This window comes from Drosophila sulfurigaster, chromosome 3 (assembly GCF_023558435.1).
Source record: "Drosophila sulfurigaster albostrigata strain 15112-1811.04 chromosome 3, ASM2355843v2, whole genome shotgun sequence".
NCBI classification, from domain to species: domain Eukaryota; kingdom Metazoa; phylum Arthropoda; class Insecta; order Diptera; family Drosophilidae; genus Drosophila; species Drosophila sulfurigaster.
This window is the reverse complement of record NC_084883.1, coordinates 23,799,210-23,820,868: the sequence shown is the minus strand read 5'-3', so window position 1 is coordinate 23,820,868 and position 21,659 is coordinate 23,799,210. Positions and strand designations below refer to the sequence as shown.

Genomic DNA, 21,659 nt, shown 5'->3' with positions numbered 1-21,659 from the left:
ACTGATAAACGAAAATCGTAGAATTTGTATTAGACATATTATAGTAAATGATATATACTTGCAATACTTAAGGGAAAGAACATATATAGTACACACATAACATGCCTTAGGAACTTACAAACTTGCAAAACAATAATAATAATTGAAATTTGTGTTAGTATACATGACAGACAGTAAAATTAAGATTGCATGCCCCGGTTTGCCATTTCCATTGCAATTCCCAATTCACAGAGAGAGCCACCAGTCGATTGCCCATAAGATTTGCACTCCCATTTGATGTTGAACCCGTTTCCCAACCACAGGCGCCTCAACTCATAAATAATCTAGGGAGCTGCGCTTACCATTCACAATGGAAACATATTTTTTGCACCCTCTCTTTCTCTTTCTCTCTCTTTTGTTTATTTTATTTGCGTGTGGGGAGGAGGGAAGAGGATTTGCAGTTTTGTCTGTGTCGGCTGCAGACATTTATATCTGTGGGGGGTAGGCTTAACGTTGCGTATACGTAATATCTGTGTGTCTGTGTTTGTGAACTTTTGTGAATGAAAAACTGCAGAAAATGGAATATTTGCTTGTAAACTGTACAATTTTTAATCATCTTTCGATGTACAATAAATTTATGGCGAAATGAAATTCAAGTTTTAAAGCAACAAATTGTAAAACAATAAACAATTAGTTCGTGATTGTGATTGGCCTGGTGATGATGATGATGTTACTTGCTAAGCCTATCGCTCTATATGCATCAGGTCACAGATTCGTATTGCGTCGAGCCATTTCCGTGAACATTTGCTCGTACATCAGTATGTTGCGCTTGAGGACATCGGTGAGGAAGCCCAGGATACGCTCAAAGGCTTCCGTGTCTAGGACTGGACGGAATTTGATTAAAGCTACGTTTTCAAAGGGCGCATAACCCAGTCTACTCTACAATGCCTGCAGGCTATCGAAATAAGCGCGCAGATCCAATTCCAGGTAGCGATAGTCTCGTATGCCGCGCTGCAGGAGACGACTGCAACGTCCTAACAGACGCTCAAAGCAAACAATATCGAGGACTACATAAAGCACACAACACAACACAAAACAAAACAATACGGCACAAATCACAGTACAACACAGAAAACACGCAACACAGTGCAAAATGTACGTCAAAGTGCATAAACAAATTAAAAGAAGAAAAAAAAAGAAACAATAAACAAAAGCATTAAAAGCGATGGCTAGCAAGGCATTTAAAAGGTTTTCGATGTTCGACTTCGGTTTAGATTGGGTTATAAAATTCGTAAGAAATCGACTTACATGCGAGCTTAACAACGCCGCCCGTAGCGTAAACGGATGCGGCACGTGGCCGATGTGTCACCAGCGCCAGTTCGCCAAAGTATTGGCCCTTGCCCAGCTTGGAAATCTCAATTTCCGAATCGTCCTGATCCATGCGCACCGACACGGTGCCCTCCTCAATAAAGTACATGCCATCGGCGGCATCGCCTATAAAGATAAAGATATCCTTAGCAAATGCTTAAAGATTGCAAATTGAGGAACTTACCCTGCTTAATGATACGATCACCATTCTCGTAGGTCTTGGAAACCAAAGCATCGGCCAGATTCATACGTTCGTAGTTCTGCCAAGAGAAAGCGAAGTTAATATATTGTAGAGTGGCTTCTTTTAATATTCGTTAATCTTTATGCATTACACAGCACGTATATTAAGTTAAATTTAAACACTACTCAGCACTTGAATTAAATAATACTTTACAACACTTAAAATAAGGAGTTATCGAAAGGAAGAAATTATGAAATCGATAAAAAGCGCCACCTATGTGTGATCGACGCTAGAAGAAGTGTTGTGAAATAGGGCAAACGTATTAAATTTGCAAGGAACTGATTATAACCCGAATAATTAGATGTTATATAGTCCTTCTATTATTATTTTATGACTTAGTTGCATATCAAAATGAACTCACCTGCAGCGCCTTTAGCATCGGCACGCTGTTCAGCAGCTCCTCGTACATTTTTCGCTTCTTGAATGCCGACTTGAGCAAGATACGTCGGAATGTCTGACGATCCATGGCCCAGAGGAGGCCATTTGTTTCTGCCTGCACGGTGGCCGCTCTAAGAGTGAGTAATACAATGATAAACGATTATAATTTAATTGAGTTAGTTGCTTAAATTAAATAATAAATTTCACAAAATTGTTATAAAATGTTTAACAAATGTAATTTAATGTATTCATTATTTTAAATTACTAAAACTGGTAAGCAACAATTAGAATCGACTCGTTTTTTTAAATAAAACTTTATTAAAATATGTGAAAAGATATTGTATAAAAGAGACGAAAAAAGACTACCAGAAAATCTACTTGAATAGATAAGCTAAGCGATGAAAACAATATAAGAAACATAAAAAATTCGTATAAAAAATAATACAATCGAAATAAATTAACATGTTTGCAGTATTGTGCAATCTGCCAGCGATCTAGTTAAAAGTTGAAATTTTTCCAACTGAAATTCAAACTGAAGTTCATTTTAATTCGATACTATTTATAGCCATATGAAAATTGTGCGAGTGTTGAATTGAAATTAAGAAATTAGCACATTGCTTGGCCTAATCAAAAGGTGATCGAATGAGATCAAGAATAATGTAGACTATGTCTATGTGTACTTAGAGACATAAAGCCTCAATTTCTGCTTATTCTCACCTGGGCATATTGTAAAGCAGCGCTAATTCACCAAATAATCCGGTATGATTGTAGGTGCTAATGTGTTTGTCATTAATGTAGACTTTGTAGACGCCACTGTGGAAGAGAGATGGTAAATTGAGCGTGAGTTTGCGTAAAAATATGTATACATATATCCAGTATGCATTGCGTTGCGTTACGGTAAAATGCGGAATAAATGTAAATTAATTGCGCATACGCCGTGTGAAAATAATGTTGCCTACTTTGCCGTCTGTTTGGCAAGCGCGAAGAACGAAGGGAGGTCGCTCCACATGACGTATGCGCAATTTGCGGCACATTGTTCTACTTTGGCACTTACGATTCAATAACATAAAAGTTATCGCCATCATCGCCCTGGCGTATGATGAAATCGCCCGGCTGCACCTTGCGTTCAAACATCGCATCCAGCACTTGGTTCATCTACGTGGTGGGAATGGAAAAATGGCAAAAAAGGCATTTATGAGCAAGGATAACACACACACACAAGACACAAGACTGAAGAGAGAGATAGCAGCTAACACCCTCTGCCACAACAGACAACCGCAAAACACAACGTGATTCGGTTTTTGCGGTTGTCTCGAGTGTTTTCCTTTTTCTTCTTTTTTTTGGTTGCCTCAGTTCCTGCCTTGACATATGCTGCGGCAATTTATGAGCTAAGCTCGAGAGCATACCTGTTCCTTTTCTAGCGAACGGAAGAGCAGCACATTCTTCACAGACTCGATGAGACGTGCCCGCTGTTCATCTGTCTTGGGGGAATACGGCGGTGGCGCCCTCATCATCATCGTCCGCCTCCGGATCGTATGCTTCTGCGAAAACTGATTTGCGACGTGAGCTTTGTACTATTGGTGGTTCCGCTGCGAATGGGAATTAAACAAGGTAACAACAAATTAGTTTTAACTGTCGAACATCTGTCTAAATAATACCTAAATTAACAGACAACTGTCACACTGTTAATTGACTGGCCACACACATAGTTAAGCTGGTCACATTTTCCAAAGGAATTCTCTGAATAGTTTTTTCGTTTTTTTTCGCGAAGTTTATCATAAAAATCAAGCTGAAATTAATGGCATTTTATGTGCAACTTTGTAATTAACGTGGCTTAATTAAGCTTTTTAACTTGCCAAAGTCGAAAAGTGTTTTATTCAATGTGCCTAATTAATGAAAATGGACAATTCATTTGTTGTCCGTTTGTCTGTCTGTTTGCATGGCTCTCACTCTCTCTCTATCGAGGACAATGTCCTGCCTCGGCCCCAGTTCTCTTTAATGTTTGCGCACATTAGCTTAAGCACACACTCGCACAATGCTTAGTTAGGAAGAACGCTTGACTTTTTGGGTTGATAGAGCACATTAAATGCAAACATGGAGGACAAATAGCTGCGATATTCGTGGATGGCTGATGATCAGATCTGCTGACGGATGCGGTTTTTAGCTCATATCATTAGCAGCATCTTAAAGCGATGCACTCAGCGGACTCATGCTCATAACTCACAATGCATTGCGTCAGCAGACATAGTGTACATACATTTTTGTTTTGCACTATCCAGCTGCGTCAAGTTGCAGCGCTGTGTGTCTCGAGTAAATCGAATATAAACGAGAACGAGCGAAATGAAATGCACTCGCAATGTAAATGGAAATGAAGCGCAAACAGACGGACCGACCGAAATACAGAGGAGAAATGCATGTGTCCAGCTGCCCACACATCTTCTATCTGCATACAGACAGACAGATAGATAGATACATTCAAAAGATACATTCATACGAGATGCAAATGCAATCGCATCTGCAGTTTGCACTTTGCAGTTTGCAGTTTACAGTTTGCAAATAATTGTGCTCGCATCGCACTTTTGCTGCTGCCGACCACTTCTTAAGTTGCTGCTGACGATACCGACAATTTATCCGTAGATAAATATGTTTGCAATTCATCATGTCACTGGCAAACAATTGAACTAGTTAAACCACAAAAACCACTAAACCTATTGCTGCACTAATTATTCATTTCTCTCGACACAACAACAGCCAGCATACAACATCCATCATCATCGGGCTTGTTTAAGCACTACAGTTTGTTATTCATTCATCTCTCACTCTCTCAGTATCTGCATCTGTATCTGTATCTGCATCTGTATCTATTGCTGTCGCTGTATCTGTATCTATATGTTGGCTGCATCTGTGACATGGTCTGGCCAAAAAATGTTTTACTTTTTTGCACTCGTATTTGGCATGCTGTTATTGGTTGTGTTTGCTGTTTCTGTATTGTTTTTTTCTTACCGGCCAATAAATTGCTAGACACTTGCGTAGACATTGCACTAAACTTTTCGTTTGTGCTGCTTTATTATTAAATACTTTTAAGCTGCAGCAGCCTGCAATCGTGTTTTTTTTGTCGTTGTTGTTGTTGTTGCTAACCTGTTATGCACAAACACGTTTCGAAAAAAAAAAAAAAATAGAAAAAACTTTAAGACTCAAGGTGAGCACACACAACACACAACACACAACATGATGTATTTTGTACGCACACGAGATTACGCCCGTCACACGCTGCGTATGCTTTATAAATATTTATGCACTCGCGCTGTTAACTTTGAGTCAGAGAATCGGGAATCAGAGTATCGGAGAGAGAGAGAGAAATCGCACTTAACACTTCACACACACTTTGCACACTTGGATTTATCATGAAAATGCAACAAACTGTTTGCATTGCCATTCGTTAAAGTCGTGTCAAGTGTGGCACTTGCCACTTTGATGATGCAATTACACACACAATCGAACACACACACACTAGTGTATATTATATAGCGCACACACACACACACACAATCAGCAAGCAGGCATGCTAGATTGGACGAGATATCCTTCGACTAAAGCTGTTACAAAGCAACACTATTTATTTTAGCTCGCAATGCGACAGGATGCAAGGACAAGGATACGTCCTCACGTCTCTGTGTGTATGTATGTGTGTGTGTGTGTGGGATTGTTGTTTTGTGGTGTCACGTTTAGCCACCGTCTTGTGGTTGAACTGTGTTAATGCATTCAGTTCATTCGATTTAAGCGCACTTCAAAGGCCGCACTTTAAAAACCTTGTCTAGTTGATGCCTGTTAATAAATTAAACGATTTGAACAAACTCTAATTGCTTTTAAACCTCTTTGATTCAAAAGAACTTTTACGCATTATTATTGCCTTTCACTATGTTAAATGGATGGGAAATTATTTAGAAAATTATTTAATATTTTGCTGTGTGGCATTTAATCGGACTGAGAACAATTGAGTGTTCAACTGAAGTTGCAAATTGCTTTCATTTGTTTTCGACTGCTATTCAATTATTAAACAACATGCATTTGGGCTTTGCTAAAACAATAGACGAAAACATAGATTGGCACTCAAATATTCGTAATTGATTAATTAATGCTCTGCATAGCTTTTGGCTGTGAGTGTATAAACTCTAGAGATTGACATCAACGTATTAATAATTGAGTGCATCAAACAGCTTAAAGTCCCTCTCAGCACTCGTTGTTTGTTTGTTTTAAGTGCCGAACTTGTGTGTGATTAAATGGCATAAGTTGAGGGAACTTTAAACACTTTTATATATAATTATTTTCTTTATAGTTGTGTATTTAAATTCGTTTGGCTTCAACATGAGCGAGAGCAAACACACACACACACACATCCACATCACATTCGCGTCAGAAATTTAATTAAAAATGGCAAATAAAAGTTGACTGCATTAATTTCATTAGCAGCAGGAGCAGGAGACCGAGAATGACGCTGACGCTGACGATGATGATGATGACGATGATGATGGAGATGATGTTGACAACGCGACACGCAGAGTTAACTAACTGACTGAATGACACGACTGACAATGCGAATAACAACTGACTGACTGTTTGACTGTCTGTCTATCTGGGCTTTTTCCTGTTAACGGAGTGACGTCTGAGCTGCGACTAAAGCCGCTGATGGAGCCGCAGCAGCCTTTGAGCAGGAAAATGGTCGACACAAAGCGACAAACCGAAGCGGAAATAGTGCCTGGTACACTCGGTAAGTAGGCAACACACAAGAGCTGTCAACTACACGAGTGAGTGTGTGTGTGTGTGTCTTCTTCACACAATACATAGACAGCGGCTGCTGTTGTCTGTCTGTCTGTCCGTCTGTCGCCTGCTTTGTATGCTGGGTATAAATATAGAGTGAAACTCTGAGAGCAGCTCTTTGTCTCGATTAACATGAACATTCTTTTTTTCTCTTTTTGGTTTTTATATTTATCATTAAGCGCAACAGGAGGCGCACACACACATACACACACATAACTCTATCACACATACACATACATGGCTAGCAATTTCCGTGAGTTTTGTGCTGCAAACGCCGCTGGCATGTCAATAATGTTGAAATGTAACTGCCAAGCATAGCCCATGTCAGGCATAATCCCCAGTCCACACCCCTCTCTCTCTCTCTCTCTCACCCTCTCTCTCTCTGTTGTTCTCCTGTGTGCCTGCTGAAGCGTAAGCCAGGCAGGAAAACTGCGAAACTGCTGCTGCCTCTGTTCATTGGCATGCTTCAATGGGCGCCCATTGCTTTAACTCCTCTCTCACTCGCTCGCTCGCTATCTCTCCTCCTTTTCTGCTCCTTTTTTTTGTGGCCAACGTGAGCGTTAATAAAATGTACAACATGCCCATCATTCACACAGCGTATACACATACGGCGGCACACCTTATTAAGCCACATTTTGGCACCCGCAAAAATTGTTGTGCGTACCGCACGGCGTATGCTTAATATGCCGAGTTGCTTGGCTTCTTTTTTTTTCGTTTTATATTTTTGCTGTTGTTGCTTGGTATTCGTGTTGAGCGCTTTAAGCCATTTTAAATAAAAACGAAACAAGCTGACCATAAATAGACATCAAAGCCGACAATCGATGCAAACGGAGGGCGTGGCCACACACACATACACACAAACACATATAGAGTTGTGCTATTTGCGTGCTCCTTTCGCTCAGCTGAACTCGCCTGCGGAACCTTTGAAGGCTTCGCTGAGCAAAGCTAAAGATAATTTCTAGTACCGAGCAGTATTAGAACAAAAAAAAAGGTCAATGCGACTGCTGCCTGGCTGGCTAATAGTCAGACGAGACGAGACGAGACGCTTCAAACTTTAATTAAATACCCAGGGCAAAGGGGACAGAGAGAGAGAGAGAGAGATACAGAGAAAAGGACACTCTCTTCCTGTTTGCCTGTTTATCCTGCTCTTGAGCTGTGTGCGCAATTAATAGATTTTTAATGACAAACGCAGCGTCGCAGGCAGGATACAGGAAGCAAAAGGATATCGCACAGCAGTTGCGGCAAGCAACGTTTTCTCACTTGACATGCCGCATTGACGTCCCTTGAGCGTGCTGCGTGTTTGATTAACCGGAAGATAAACACGCAAGGCAGCAGTCAGCAGCCTCTCACAGAGAGAGAGAGAGAGAGAGCGTCACCACTTGGCAACCTGCTCGTCCAGGTCCTGGAGACTCCTGACAGCTTTATCAACATTATTATTTAATTTGCTGGCTGTGGTGGCCACTGGTCGAAGATGTATGACCCTCAAAGAAATGCAGGGATAGCTCAAGATGCGTGACCAGCTGCCGCTAATTGTCTGCACACGTGCGCCGCATTATGCGAAATAATGAGATACAGTATCAGATACACACACACACACACACACACACACACTCACACACACACACACAGTTTGAAGTTTTTTTTTTTTTGGGAGAGGCGCAAACTTTGTGCAGCAGCCCGAAAAACTTTTCAATTCGCAACAACAAGAGCAACAAAAAAGAAGAAAAATAAAAAACAAATTGTTGCGAGTTTACCTTCTACGCTTTCATTTTGTTGCTTCTCACTTTTATAATTAGAATTTAGTGCAGAGTTTTAGGCCAAATCTTGCTTGGGCCGAGACCTTCAGCGGTTATTTATGCGTATTGCGCATACGCCCCATTTGACGTCAAATTGCATGACGGCAATAGCAAAAAGTTAAAAGCTAAAAATATCAAAATAAAAAGCAATCGCAAAAAAAAAATGGAGAAACTGCAGCACGCAGTTAAAGTAGTTAAAGCAATGCCTGAAATGTGCCTCGGCCCATTGACGACACAGACGTGACAACGAGTGAAAGGAATTGCTGTTGCTTTTGCTGTTGTTGTTGTTGTTGAGACACGCAATGTTCGTATTGTTCATTTTCAGACAGTTTCCCCCCTATACACAACTATTGATTTTCTGTTAAGCAAAAGATGAATTACTTATACACACAAAAACAACTCAAAAGTTCCATTTGAAGAAGTAACTCAAGTAGGCACATCTTCAATTCGATCGATATAATATTATTTACATACTATACTCTTTAGTATATACTATTGTATATATTGTTATGTATTTGAACTTACCGTCGCCTTCCTGTGAGTTGATGCTCTGATTATCATCGTTTAAGTCGCTTGTTGTTGTGTTGGGGCGATGTGCCTGCAGTTTGTTAAAGTATTCGGCGGCAAAGTCAATCAGATCCACCGGCTGTTCGACCAGATATGCTATGGAGAACTGCAGTAGCACCTCCTTCAGTTCGTCTGGCACCTGAATGCGTCGACTTGAATCGCTAGACATATTTGTGCTGTGCTGCGGCAAGAAACAGAAACGGAAACGAAAACGAAAACCGTAATCAAATTATTATTATGCGAGCCACAAGAAATAATGATAAATGACAATTTGATTAATTCATTATTAGGACTGACTGTCAGCAGCTATTTATAGCGTTTATCAGCCGACATGCGAGTAGGAGTATAAAATTCAAGTACTATATATAGTACTTTAGGTGCAGATATCTTTAAATATAGCAGCGATGGGCTGGCATTCATTTCAAATTCACAATTTCAGTTGAAAGCCAGCAAAAAAGCTACAATCGAGTGTGCTCGACTAAAAGATACCAGTTACCCGATTAAATTTGCTAAATCACTAGCACGAGAAATTATTAAAATATACCTTAAGCTGTATTTGGTAGATAGGCACTTTCAGAACATGCCATAAAGAATAAAATATATCAGATTTTCAATCCCGACCAGATACTAAAATATTCCTAAAACTGTGTTTGGTGTATAGATATACTACTACATTCAAAATATACCATATAGAACAAAATGTACCAGATTTTCAACCCCGATTAAATACTAAAATATATCTAAAGCTGTATTTGGTATATAGATATTCTACTACATTCAAAATATACCATATAGAAGAAAATGTACCAGATTTTCAACCAGAGCAATTAGAACTAGTGTCGTCAACTAGTGTCTGTCTTTAACGTTTACAATATCTGAGATCTGAGTGAATATACGGACAGACACTTATACTTAAGGGAACCAGAAATGACTCCTTCTACCTATTGCATAAATTTCCATTTGTCACAAAGGTATAATACACAATTTCGATTCATTGGAAATGTAAATGCGAAAATAATGTGATGAGAGAGAGAGGCGATTGGGTAGCAGATGGTCTCCAAAGTGTACTGTGTCAAGTGTAGGGCATTCCCATGAACGTAGCCAGGTCAGCGATTACCAAATCAATTTACGACTAATTGCAACAGAGACACACGAAACACGAAATCAAGTATCCCAAACAACACACGACTGAATTTGAACAGTGAACACAGACTGAGAGACAGACATGCAGTGCATGAGATAATCATAATTCATACTTGTGCACTGGATGAGCTGCTGACCGTAGGGTCACACATATATCCATATATCTCTCGCACTCTACTTGCCCGCAGTCTGTAATTTGTCAACGCGTGTGTCTGACCTCGAGCCACAGTTGAGTGTCTCCCATTGGTCATTTTTTTAGGCTGCCCCCGGGGGAGCTATTCCCAACACCAACCAGCAAAACAAATAGCAACAACACCTCATCAGCAACAGCAACAGCAACAACAACAACAATATACAAGTGTAAACACAGCAATTGGATACGACAATAACAAACAAACAGCAACCTTACCATAAACTGTAACTAGCTCATTTGGTTTGTTGTTGAGCGGGAGAATCATTCGCGTCATCGTTTGGCGCGTGATTCAACGTTGCACAATTTGGAAATTTTCATTTTCGTTTTTATTACGTCGAGGTATATTATTTATTTATTTTAAAATTGTATTTCAGTTGCCTTTTTTTCTGACTGTGTGTCGCTCAGATTTGTCGCCGGTTTGTTGCGTTCGTAGAAAAACGTTGAACGTGAGCTTCATGCTAATTTGCTGTTTGCAGCGAGGGGCGCCAAAATTACATTCATGCATATTGTATGCACAAATACAAACAAACACTTTATACAGATACATACATACGTACAATAAGAACGTATTTATTTATGTAGTAAGTACGTAGTATGCATAATGTGCACTTCTTAACGTATACTCACAGCTTTTAGGCACTTGAGCACTCAATTTCTCTTGAATTTGCCGTGTTTTTACGTATTTTCGGTGGCATTGCCAAATGTGCTGATTGACGACCTTAACTACGAGTTCACATAAAGTTCACAGAATTAGCAGTACCTTTAGCTATCAATCAGCATTTATCGCTCACTTAATAACAGTGTTTAAGACTAGAGTATGGAAGCTTGTTATCGTGCTTTCGAATTCGTTCAATCAATCAATATTCATTTTTAAACTAATAACAATGCTTAAGCTAGAGTTAAAGCAAAAAGTGCGGAAGATTTGCTATTCAATTTCTTAGAATTCAAATTGCACTCAATTCATATTGAGCTATGTCATATCAGAAATTATCTATTTCTTATTTTATCTTTTTCTTATAGTTTACGTTTTCTGTAATGCATGTAATGTATATTAATCTACTCAATTCATTTGCAGACACAATAAGTTATTACCAAGTATACCAAAAGTAATATTTGGTATATCGATATACTACTACATGTAAAAAATACCACCAACTTTGGTTGATAGTCTGGTATATATTGCACTCTCTCATATATGTGCTTGATATACCACATATATCTTTTGGTATATTTTAGTATTTTTTGATATATTAATTTGAAATATATCAATACCAAATATATATTTTGGTATATTTTAGTATTTTTTGATATAATCATTTGAAATACTTTAACTTTGACGCACTTGATTACAAATGATGTTGCACTCAATTTGAATATATTATTTTTGTGGTTCAAATTTTTGTTTGATTTATTTTGAAAGTCTCCCCAAAAGTGGCAATTATAATATTTTATACTGTCGATAATAACTACAAATGAATGTTGTGTGCCTTATTGTAGCCTTCAACAATGCTACACGACTATTTATAAAACCCATTTTCAATGTGTTCACAGTATCGTAAAGTCAACATTTATTTGCCATGCACATTTAATACGCTATGCGCTGTGCACTAAATTTCAATTTCATTTATAAATTGCCGTCGCAATTTTAGAGCTGCAACACACACACACACACACACGCATGCATGACTCTATTCACATCCTGGCTTGGCTCAGCTGCAATCCTTTGGCTTCCTGCACTCTTTGCGAATAGTTCAAGAGGAGAGAGAGGGAGAGAGAGAGAGAGAGAGAGAGCAGCAAACAACTTGGAGCACAACAACTTCATTTAAAATCCAGCACATAAATATTTATAAGTTTATGCCAAATATGCGTAATTATGTAAATTGTGCATTGAGATACAGTTATTGTTGTTATACTCGAGTTTCCCGCTGGCAACCCCTCTGCACCTTCCTCTCCCCTTCTGGTTTGTGCCCCATGCCGCCCCCCCAGAAGTCTGGTGTGCTTCCTGCCGTTGGCTGCTGCCGCGCTTTGTTGCAAAGTTACCCGCAACATTTTAAGTATTTGTCGTAATTTTGGAAATTAATTTTTGCCTTTGCTTGCGGGCGCGCAGAACAGAACAGAGCACAAGGCAAAAAGAGCAGTTATAACAGCATTATTGTTGTGGATCAACACACACACACACACACATACACACAGTTTTGTTTTGAGCCAAGTTTTTCAATTAAGTTCATTAATATTCAACTTGTCCTGCGGCCAGAGAGAGAGAGAGAGAGAATGCGGTGCGAATAAATAAATATTAAAATCAAAATTACAAACTAATAAAGGCTGCCACCAAATCAGCCTGTGGCTTGTCTCTCTAGTGGGCGTGTGTTTGTGTTGCCCAACTGCCAACAGCCAACAACCAACTGCTAACTGCCAATTGCCAGTTGCCAGTTTGCCAGGTTGGTAGTTGCCAATTGCCACTTGACAGCTAAATGGGTTTGGCCCCATGTCCTGCTCTCTAAGTGAGCGACTAAGTGCTGCAGTAAACCACAACCATCAGCAGAACCACGCCCACTACCTTGCCAACTCCCCCCATACAACTCATGCATAATAAATGCGAAAATTGCTTTGTTTTCCACTCCTTCTTCTTCTTCAATTGGCAAAACTTTCAACTAAGATTAACGTTTAATTTGCTAATTTGGAAAAATATTTTGTTATCAACCATTTTGCAGTCTTTTTGTATTTCTCACCTCACGATCTTAACTCGATAGGCGCAGCACAGAAAAAAGCAAATACAATTCAGAGAGCGAAAAACTATTTGCGACGACTTTTTATTATTTGTGTTGCTGTTGTTGTTGTTGTCGACGAGGCGTCCAATTAGTGGGTCAAGGTGGTTTACTCGTAATACGCACTGCACTGTACTGCATAAATAAATTACACACTTTGAAAGCAACAACTTAAAATAGCGACAGATACGACAGCAGGCTGCAATTGCGTGAGCTGTTCGATTGCAACTCGAGTGCTATTCAGTTGTCTACACAGAGACAAAAAAACAAGTGCCAAAATAAAAATAATATTACTAAATTATGATGATGTAATATCAGAACAGAAGCAACAAGATCAAATTTGGAATCAAACTCATAATTCTACAAGAATTCTAGATGAAATTCCAGAATATATTCTTGCATTTATAAATTGAAAATTCTATTTCAATATCTTTTAAATCAAGAAATCTCCATTCTCTCAGTTGTTTTTTTAATCAAGATAATTCCAGAATAAATTCTTGTTTCAAGCATTTATAAATCAAAAATTCTAGTTTCAATATCTATTAAATCGAGAAATCTTCATTCTTTCAGTTGTTTTTAATCAAGATCAAAATTCTATAAAAATGATGAATGAATTTCTAGAATATGTTGCTGTTTGTAAGTCGACAATTCGTGTTTCTAGATCTCTTAAATCGAGAAATCTCTATTCTCTCAGTGGTTTTTTTAATCAAGATCAAAATTCTATATTAATTCTGGATGAATATATTCTTCTTTCAAGCATTTTAAAATCGAAAAGTCGTGTTTCAAGATCACTTAAATGAGCAATCTCCATACACTCAAATTTCTTGAAGTTCGAAAAGTTCTTAAACTTTTGATTGCTGTTTTTCGAACGTCACTTTTCTCTCTCAGTGCATGTAGTTAAGCGACTGCATCCACGCACCACATGCAGGCAACAGTTGCAATTTTTTAAGTGTGCGAAGACAAACAAAAAAACCAGAGCAGAACACACAGCAGAAAAAGAACTTCAGCCATTTTCATTTCCTTACAATTTCCGTAGCTAGTTCCGCCACAGAGAAGAGCAGATGACTGTCTGCAACACACACACACACACGCACATACACACGCATAGAGAAAGCTCAGCATGTAACCTGCAATTGTATACCCGGCGTATGCGTAATGTCAGCTGCAGCAGCAGAAGCAGCAAGACATTTTAATTGTCTGCAATTGCCGTTGCAGTTGACATGGATAGCGTTTATCTATTTTTAAAGAATCTACTATTTAAATTATCGTTTACTTTAAGTAGCCACATTAAGACTGAATGCAATAACTTTTTATGCAATAATGTCACATTTTTATATACGAAATCTGTTTTAGCAATTTTGCTAATGGCAACCTCCTGCAGAGCTGAGCTCTGAGCTGTGTGTGTGACACACGCACACTCCATTTATCGTTGGTCGTCAGTACACTCACGTTTTTCAACCACAAGTTGGCATATGGCCACATAATGATCATCATCATCATCGTCATCAACGTTATTATCGTCATCGTCAACGTCATAATCGTCAGCCAGCGGGTTGCGCAGCTCTTATGGAATTAACCAATTTAATTTTGCACATTTTTGTCGCCATTGCAGCAGTCTATAGGAGAAATGTGCTTCACCTGTTTTCACCCGCTTAACCCTCTCTCTCCGTCTCTCTCTTCCTCTCTGTCGGTCTCTCTTCCTCGGGGGATTTTTGATGTGCGCATAAAATGATTATGGTCTACCAGTGGCATTCCTTGGCAACATTTGCAGGACTCTTGTGCACATTAATCAGCCGTTGAGGTCTCTTAACTGCAGCGCAACCGCATTTCATCTTCTTGCAAGTGCATTAAGGCAAAATGCATTTCGAGTTGAGTTGAGTTGTAATTTAATTTCGAGCATGTTGCAAACGCAACGCAACGCAAATGTTGCCAATTGTTGCGTAATACGATTTGCTCTGTGTGTGGGTGTGTATGATGCTGACCTTGTCCTTGAAGTCTTGATTTGCCACAGGCAACAGCTGCCCAAAAAAACACAAAAAAATACATAGAAGCTGTTCCTTTTTCCAGGTAACAGGTAATAGAGAGCGCTCCGCTAACAGTAAATGGCAACGGCAGCTATCAAATTACGTCAACAACAAAATGTGGAACACCTGTGCGTGGGTTTTAAATGACTTCATAATGTGTGTGTGGCGCTGGACACACTCCGCAGGCTTGTCCATAATTAGCCAAAGTGAATGAGAGCCTCAGCAGTAACACTGACAACAGTTGTGAGTATGTGTGTGTGTGTCGGTCTACGTTTAACATATACTAAATACTATACATGGTATATACTACGTGCTAACTACTTATTATGTCCAGCTCGCACATTCGGCCGCTCTGTCATTGGCCCTCTGTCATTGACAGAGGCCCCCGACCAAAAACAACTACAGCTAACTTGACCTCAGCTCAAGTGAGCGTTGTGAGTGTATTTGCCTTAGTTTGTGTTCGTCGAATTGGGTCAAGAGTTAATGGGCGGCAAAATCAATTCCGCATATACAAAATGCATACACACACGACATGGATCCCCACACACAGAGGGTATCTGAAACTTTACACCGTTCGGGTTCGGCCAGGCAAGGCCAGGACAGTAACTCAAGTGCAATGCTATAAGCTGATGGCCCAAAAAAAAAAAGAATAACAAGTCCATAAATATGCCAGATAGGCCTTAACACGACTGAATTTTTAGGCAGGCTAATAAAAACAATTCAATATGCAATATGCAGTAAAATATTCTGCATAGGGAATGGATTGTAGAATGAATCAATGATGCAAATAAAGATAAAATTGCAAATTCAAATAGATATAGATATGCAAAATAGTACAAGAAGTTGAATACGGAATCTTTACTTAAGGCAGCAAAGATTAATATCAAGGGTGGAAACAGCTGTCAACAGAGTAAAATAATTTATATTGAAGCAAATATATCCAACATGATTGGAAAGTGAGCGCAATCTAAAAATTAAGTTTCTATAAGTTTCTCTTTATCACTTTTCCGAAAAAAGTTTCTAAATAAAATTCTATTCTGCATAGGAATTGAATTTCAAATTGAATGCATGAATGCAAATAAACATAAAAGTGTAAATGGAAATAAATGTAGATATGCAAAACAGTATAAAAAGTAAGATACGAAGTCTTGGGGCAGCAAAGATTAATATCAAAACAGGAAGCAACTATCAACAGAGACGAAAAATGTATTTATAAGAATCTAATAAATATATCCAACGTATCTGAGAATCCAGCATCGCATCGATAAAAATCGAATAACAAGCGTAATTTTGAAGCTTGCGTCGCGATTTATGAGACATATATTTATAACTATAGTCTTCATGATTTGGTTCTGATCAGATACAAATTGTAGAAGTTATTATATGTTATATTTTGTACTATATGGTATATTTTCAATGTAGTACTGGCATATTTTAAGTATTTTGCGGTATGTTAACTTGGAAAATTTTAAAATTAATGCTGCACTATTTTAACTTTTATTCAAAATGGATAGCGAGGAAATAAAGGGGAAATCAAGCATAGTCACAAAACAAACTGTCTATAACTTTATCTCCAGAATATATCCTGATAAAATTCCAAAACGAAATAGTTATAGAAATGCAAAAAATTGTAAATAAAGCAGGAGACGAAGTCTTTTTTTAAGGTACCAAAAATTCATACCAACACAAGACTCCTACAATTAATTTTGGCTACTTTTATCTATATGAAAAGAGAAAACTATGTATCTACACAGTATATAGAAACAAACTATCTATAGCTTGCTCTTTTTTCACGTTTTTCGAGAGTATTTGCAGATCAAACACACGCTGAAAAATAAAGTTTGCAGCGCTTGTGAAAAAAGCAAAGCTGTTGAAAAATTGAAATTTTATATAGCCAGGTGGAAAATGCATGTTTTCAATTGACGCACCACCTGGCAAACAACAACCAAAAAAAAAAACGAATAACAGCCAAGAGGAACAACAAGCTGAATAACAATCAAGAATTTTATAAATGAAAATTCCCCTGTGGCAACACTTGAATTTTGTTCCGCTGTTGCCGCTGTTGTAGCTCTCTCTCTCTTTGTTGTTTTTGTCGTCGTTTGCCGGGTGCACACAAAAAGTTTTGACCCGCATTTTCGGCCAGATTTTGTGGCCGGTTGAAATGCCTAGAAATGCATAATTAAAATTTTGATTTTCATTGCAATTGTTTTTCGGGGGCGGTGAAACAAACAACAAAATGCGAGTATAAAACTGTGCACACACGATCCATTAAATAGCCAATTTATGCACCACTTGAACCACTTGCCACTTGACTACTTCCACCCCCCGAAACCCGAAATATAGACAGCGAGAGAGAGAGATACCAAACAACATTTTCAATTGCCCCCGTAAATCAATATGCGAGTACATAAATCTATCTATAAATGCTTGTTTTGTGTGTCCAGAGAGAGAGAGCGCGAGGGTTGAATATCTAATTGATAAATAATGGAGAATTGATTTTTCACCAATTACCAAAAGCGCTTTTGAGAAAAGTGTTTAAAAATTAAAGCAGCAATCGCGGGAGGGAAAAACTTGAAGGAAATAACAAACAAGTGGCTAAATAAAATGAAGTGCTTCCTGAATATTGCAGCAACTTCTGGGAAATTCTTGAGTTTTCATTTGAAATCTTTATTGCTTTAGAGCACATTAAAATAAAAGTATCGTAATTTAAAAAATAAATTAAAGAAGTTTCATTTGGAAATATTTTAAAGTTCTCACTCACATCAACATTTTTTTTTGCAAAACATTATTGCAATATTAAATTGAAATATATTCCTTTAATATAACTTTTAACCAAATTAATATGAAAACAGCAAAATATTTTAGTTCCAAACTAGACAATAATACAATCTATTAAAAAAATAAAAGAAGTCACATCTGAAAATATGTTAAGCTATCGCTCACATCAAACATTTCTCTTTAAGTACAACATTATTGCAATATTAAATTGAAATATATTACTTCAGCCAAATTTAAATGAAAACAGCATATTTCGGTTCTAAACTAGACAATAATAAAATATATAACAAAAATAAAAGAACTGCCACCTGAAAATATTCTATTTCTAATTCTATCACTCATCTTTGTGTTTATTTAAATTCTATTTAAAGTTTTCAAGTATTAGAGATTATTAGTATTACTTTTAACAAGTACTTAATAGTAGTGATATTAAGAATATTTATTTTATAAAATAAATAGCTTTCATCACTATTATCATTCATCTCCATCATTAAAGCTTTAAAGTCACTTTTCACAATTCACTTTCGATTTGCGTTTTCAAATTCGCATAATCTCCAGTCAAGCTATTATTTCTCCATCTATCCTTCATTTTGTAAATGTAAATGTAACTTTATAATATATTCAAGTGGTATTCAGTGACATTTAGGAAAACGTATGCCCAACTACTTATATGGCCATTTCTTCTTGGCTTTTGCATTCAGTCGTTTCCGGTCAATGCATCAAAGTGGCAGCCAAAGCAAAGCGAAGCAAGGCCAAAAACGGCGAACGACAAAAAATGCGGAATGAGGAATGCGAAATGGGGAGAAAAACGAGAAGAAAGCCGCTTTTGCCATGCGACAAGCACTTAATTTTCCGCAAGTCAAGCAAAAGCTGTCCTGAGTGGGTGCACAGACGACTTACATCAAGTAAAGCATGAAGTCGCCTCACTAAAACACGCGTCTCGCTCATTGTGACAACAAAAAATGACACACACACACTCGCTCACACACACACACACATACGCAAGAGGCATCAAAGCAATTTCGAGGCATACTTCAGGGCGCTGAACGCAGACTATGAGCTGAAGACGTAGCAAGACCCAAAACCAAAAAACCAGAACCGGGCAGCAACAGCAACAGCGAGCAGCGCAACAACCGTAAATGTCAGAATCAGCACACACACACACACACACACACACACACATGCAGAGACAAGTGACGTGGGGGGCTTCATAAAAAAAAAATACAACAACAAAAAAGAAGGGAAGAAAAAAAAAACGAGTCCCGCGAGTCTTTGGCGCAAATTTCAGTTCGTCACGCAACTTTAATGGCAAAATGCTTATTTGTTTTTGCAATATATGCGTGTGTGTGTGAATGTATGTGTGTATGCGTGTGTGTGTGTGTGTGTGTATTCAAGGTGTGTGCTGGCCCTTTTGGCCCGTTCATCAGCTCTACCGGTGTTAAAGTAAAAAGGTTATCAGCTTGAAATGTTTGTCAAAATACGACGCCTGGGTATTGATTTATTAACGCGCTCGATGTTGCGAAAGGACGAGTTGGCGAGTAACGAGCTAAAAGCGGAGAGAAGCAGAGTCAGAGACGTGGGCGAAGGCGAAGACGTGGAGGCGTGGAGGCTACACATGTCGTATGCGTAATGAGAAAAGGGAGACTTTGCAATTGGTATTCAGAAGGCATTAACAATTTTACCATGCTGCTTGCTGACTCATACTCACTAAGCACACCCGCACTCACAATCGCGTGAGTACTCGTAGTGAGTACACTCACACTCGCACTCACACTCGCATGTCTGGGGCATGTGAAATATTCGTTTGCGCGCTGAGCAAAGCAAGGCTAAGGCATAAAGGATCTCACAATGGTATTGGCACGTCTTTAAGATGTCGCTGTCAAAAGGAATTTCACAGGAGACAAGCCAAAGCAGTGGGAGGACTGGCAAGAAGAAGATGTAGAGGAAGAGGTGGAAGCATGGCAGAAATAGAAGGACTTAGGGCGGTCCAACGACTTGTATATATATCACATTTCGTTGTCAATTCAACGCAATTTGTTCGCATTTGGTTTTTGAGTGTGTGCAACGCCAACGACGACTTGTCATTTAACCTTTGACGTTATCAGTCTCTTTCTCTCTCTCTTTCTCTGTCTCTTTTCATTCACTCTGTCTTCCTTTTGGTCGCCTCATTCTATTCCCTGTTTTGGCGCTGTCTCGTTGTGTGGTTTTTGTCTTTTGCCTCCTCTGATTCAATTATATTATAATCTATTGAATTCCCTCTTGCATGCATAAAACTTAAAATCGTTTTGCAATATTCCAAAGCATTCGAGATTTTTCTTTACATTTCTACTGCCCGAGACGACAACCCAAAATGAGAAATCATGGCGCATAAAATTGTCTAGCAAACGCAATTTATTTGAGTTCAACACAAAATGTGCTCATGACTGTCACAAGTTTGCACTTTAAATTGTTGTCAACTCAACCATTGTGGTTTACTGAAATGGCATGCCTTAAAGTGATTTATGTTTTAATAAAAACCTTGGGTTAGAATTGGGTTAGGGATTGTAACATATGTAAAATAGATAGAATTAAGTTCGTTCTACTTAAATTATGAACACTGGTTGCGCTTACAGTGAATAGCTTTAATAGTGATGCCAAATAACTTATCCATTTAGCTTGACTGCAACAATTTCAAAGTAGCCACTATTAAATGCAACTTTGTGCGACAGTTTTTGGTGAAGGTTGGCATCTCCTGCCCTCCGGAGGCTAAATCTCACACTTAATGTGCCTGACCTTAGCAAAAACTTGGCCGCAAAGTTAATGCTTTTAAAACTAATCCTTGAAACAAAAGCCAAACAATGGAAGAGCAGTAACAAAAGCAGCAACAGAAACAGAAGCAGCTGTGCTGGATGCCGGACGTTGGACTTGAACTTGGTGCCTAGGTTATCTGGCTATCGTTTCTTCTCTGCCTTTGCCAATGGAATTCCATGAGAGACAAGCTAAAGATGAAGATGAACCGGCTGAGAAGCCGAAGCAAGCTATAAATAAATAGACACACTTTAAGTATGCAAAGTGCCTACGCACATTTTATGAAGACTGTCACTGTCAGAGAGCTCTATCCTTTGTCCCCTTCGGTATTCCTTTTCCTTTCATTGTTGAGTTGATATTTAATCACAATGATGCGCTGAGATGATGTTGATGATGATGATGGAATGATAAACTGCCTGGCCGAATGATTTGGCGCTCATTAGCGTTAAATTAGAGCGCAATTACGAGGCAAAGCAGCTGCTTTAAAAAGGTAGCTAGCTCTCCTCTCCCACACACACACACACACACATAAAACCCTGCTACTGTGTGTGTGTGTGTGTCTAGCTACAAGTGCGGTGTATCTACGGTGATTATGTGTTGTAACAAAACGTTTATCTACATGACGCATTTGTCGCTTCGTCGCCGTCGTCCCCGCACATCGAAATATGTTTGTTGCTGGCTGTCGCTGTTGTCTCCATTTAATTTTAAACTCACTTTTTGGTAAATTTGTAGCGCGTGTCTGTTAAACGGCGCGTGCTGAGGGCAAACGAGTCTCACACAGAAAAAAAAAAACGGAGAATAAAATAAAATAAAATAAAAGAC

The 21,659-nt window shown here is 38.6% G+C and overlaps 1 protein-coding gene across 1 annotated transcript in view; it reads right to left on the bottom strand.

Moving 5' to 3' along the window:
* Positions 1-559: 559 nt before the first annotated feature.
* The window catches only part of LOC133845701 (cAMP-dependent protein kinase type II regulatory subunit), a 36,456-nt gene continuing 15,356 nt past the window's right edge, over positions 560-21,659 (bottom strand). The window contains 9 exon segments of the mRNA XM_062280246.1: positions 560-863; positions 1,288-1,473; positions 1,532-1,607; positions 1,950-2,097; positions 2,684-2,779; positions 3,021-3,121; positions 3,373-3,453; positions 3,455-3,555; positions 9,106-9,328. Of these exon segments, the coding sequence (XP_062136230.1) occupies positions 745-863; positions 1,288-1,473; positions 1,532-1,607; positions 1,950-2,097; positions 2,684-2,779; positions 3,021-3,121; positions 3,373-3,453; positions 3,455-3,555; positions 9,106-9,316 (1,119 nt within the window). The 5' untranslated portion in view covers positions 9,317-9,328 and the 3' untranslated portion in view covers positions 560-744.